At 38.4% G+C, this 2,952-nt stretch overlaps 1 protein-coding gene across 1 annotated transcript in view; it reads right to left on the bottom strand.

The window, feature by feature from the left end:
* Positions 1-2,952, bottom strand: part of cops4 (COP9 constitutive photomorphogenic homolog subunit 4 (Arabidopsis)) — a 14,197-nt gene that overhangs the window by 5,361 nt on the left and 5,884 nt on the right. The window contains exons 6-7 of the mRNA XM_014034672.1: positions 1,202-1,352; positions 935-1,105 (exon numbers count right to left, since the gene is read on the bottom strand). Of these exons, the coding sequence (XP_013890126.1) occupies positions 935-1,105; positions 1,202-1,352 (322 nt within the window). The remainder of the gene's footprint in view (positions 1-934; positions 1,106-1,201; positions 1,353-2,952) is intronic.

Genomic DNA, 2,952 nt, shown 5'->3' with positions numbered 1-2,952 from the left:
TTATTATTCAGAAAACACATAAACCTCTCCTGCCACAGCCTTGGCTCTCAGTCCCACTCCACACTGCTACAGGATTGAGGGTAGGGTCAGAGCCAGGCAGACTGACGGAACAAAGCAAGACTCAGTAACAATAAACTGATGATGAGGACCTCACAGGATTAAACATCAACAGACAGACAACCACCGTTTGCTCAGGATGGGAGACTGTGATGAAGTGATTCAACACAATCTGCTGGTTTCTTCTTTAGATTGTTCTTTTTATGTACAGTGCCCTGAGACAACGTATGTTGTGACTTGGCGCTATATAAATAAACTGAATTGAATTGAAATAAATAAAGAAATAAAAGTTCTTTGTCTTCTTCTCACATCTGAGTTCAAATAAACAACATGGGTCTGAAGATGAACATTCTTTGTCTATAGGGCTGAAGAAATTTATAGTTTATTAGAGCCAGTACTGATTATAAACAACACCAGAGTATTAGGGTTTCCTATTTTATAATACCTTTATAATGTTTGTTATATTTCTTACAATGTGTTAATTGAAATAGGGTAGATACATGACCGAATTATTAACAACACATAATTAAAAGCTGTGTTAACATAAGTGTGAGGTCTTTTTGTCTGAATGCCTGTGATTCAGCCGTAGGCCAGCAGAGGGCGAACTCAGGCATTGAAGATTTCTGGACTGTATTTATAAGGGGGACTTCCTGTTTTTAATTCAGTGTGTGTGGTTTTGACTTGTCAGCTTGTGGCATAATAAACCTCACCCGCTCCGGAATTCTGGGTTGTATGACATTACTTCTTATCACAGATCATTTTATTTAACACTGGTGTTTTCATCTGACTTCAGCCGATATAAAACACGTATTTTCTTACAGGGCAGCTGTGAAGCAGTGGTAGGGCAGCCTGTGTAAAATCCCTGGTTTTCTCTTACCATCTGCTGTGGTGGCTTTCTGGTGAGGCATCAGCATAGCAGCAAACTCCTGGAGCTGGTTTCCTCTGATGATTCGGTCTAAGTACATCTTCTCCAGAATTCCATAAGCAGCCAGCTGCTGACAGCGCTCATCCTTGAACAGAGTGGCCAACATACGTGAACGCTGTTGTCCTGGAACAGATAAAATCATTAGAAAAAAAGCTGAATTTAAAACAATTCTCCAACACATCTAGGCCATGTGATTTTTTAAATGGAAGTTGGCGGTACCTGCAGAGGCTAGAATGGTGCAGTTCAGGGCATGTTTCAGTGCCTCCAGACGTTCACTTTCATGAACAATAGACTTATATGAAAGCTCGTTGTATCTTTGTGCAGCTTCAATGAACTTTCTTCGAAAATCAAGCACTCGGGCATAACATACCTAAAAAAGAAAACAACTTATTAAAATAGTTTAAAGTTTTTATGATTATATTCTCTTCCATTATTTTTGCAATCAAACTACTTTTGCATACTTTTTGCTTTTAACCATTCATATTCAGGGTTAATACAAAAATCCTGCAGTTGAATTTACTTTATTTGTACTACCTGTTTTACTACCTCTGCAATATTTTTACTACAAACACAAAATCGAGCATCAGCCTCTTTTGGGTGACCGGTGGATTCACAGCACTGACTCTTGTAAGATAATGGTCCATCTCACACAGAAAACAAAACTTTATCTCCTTTATTTGAAGGCGTAACTGTAATCACGTTTCCATCCAGTTGTAGAGTGAATTTTTATCGAACTTTTAAAAAGTCGCAAAAAATTAAAGAAATAAAAATTCGAATCTAGACTGTTTCCATCTAGTTTCCCTCTCGACTGTTTGATGTGAATAAACGAGGCTACGCAACACGTGATTACGTCAGACGAGGCTACGCAACTCGTGATTACGTCAGACGAGGCTACGCAACACGTGATTACGTCAGACGAGGCTACGCAACTCGTGATTACGTCGGACGAGGCTACGCAACTCGTGATTACGTCGGACGAGGCTACGCAACTCGTGATTACGTCGGACGAGGCTACGCAACGCGTGATTACGTTGGATGAGGCTACGCAACGCGTGATTACGTCAGACGTCGGCGACAAGCTTTGCAGTAGTAAACAGGAAGTGAAACTTGCTAACTAGCAGAGGCTAATCATCTCGGGACAATGGAGCGATTTTTTCGTGAATGCCTTGCTATTGGGCAAGTTGTAATTATTCTATCTATTCAGCTAGGCTATGTTTAACGCTGCCAGGAGACGTAGGGAAATTAACGCAATGTTTTCGCGCGTTTATGATAACATCCGGGACGAGGCAGGAAAGCAGAAACAGCTGAACGTTACGTGAGGTAAATATGCTCTACGTCAGAATTTATTCGGCAAACATGTTTCCATCTCCAGTTTTGCGCATTAACTACTTTGCGAATCATCCAAAAACCACCTCAAGCGAGCGTAAAAACTTTTTAGCGAACTGAGGATTTTTTTCTTCAAATTTTGCTGTTTCCATCCGACTTTTTTTCGCATTTTTAATGCGACACTTCTAAATGTGCATCAAAAAGCCGTGATGGAAACACGGTTACTGTTTTCCTCACTTTAACTTTTAGCTACAGTTTTTTTAGCTTTTAGTTTGTTTATTACATTTAGCTTTTAGCTACTGTTTTGCTAATTTACCATTTAGCTAAAGTTTTGCTCACTTTAACTTTTAGCTACATTTTTTTAGCTTTTAGTTTGCTTATTACATTTAGCTTTAAGCTACTGTTTTGCTAATTTACCATTTAACTAAAGTTTTGCTCACTTTAACTTTTAGCTACAGTTTTTTTAGCTTTTAGTTTGTTTATTACATTTAGCTTTTAGCTACTGTTTTGCTAATTTACCAATTAGCTAAAGTTTTGCTAACTTTAACTTTTAGCTACATTTTTTTAGCTTTTAGTTTGCTTATTACATTTAGCTTTTAGCTACTGTTTTGCTAATTGACCATTTAGCTCAGTGGTTCTTAACC

The sequence above is a fragment of the Austrofundulus limnaeus genome, unplaced genomic scaffold (genome assembly GCF_001266775.1).
Source record: "Austrofundulus limnaeus strain Quisiro unplaced genomic scaffold, Austrofundulus_limnaeus-1.0 Scaffold2228, whole genome shotgun sequence".
Lineage (NCBI taxonomy): Eukaryota > Metazoa > Chordata > Actinopteri > Cyprinodontiformes > Rivulidae > Austrofundulus > Austrofundulus limnaeus.
Note: the sequence above shows the minus strand (reverse complement) of the source record. Positions and strands in the feature narration are given on the sequence as shown.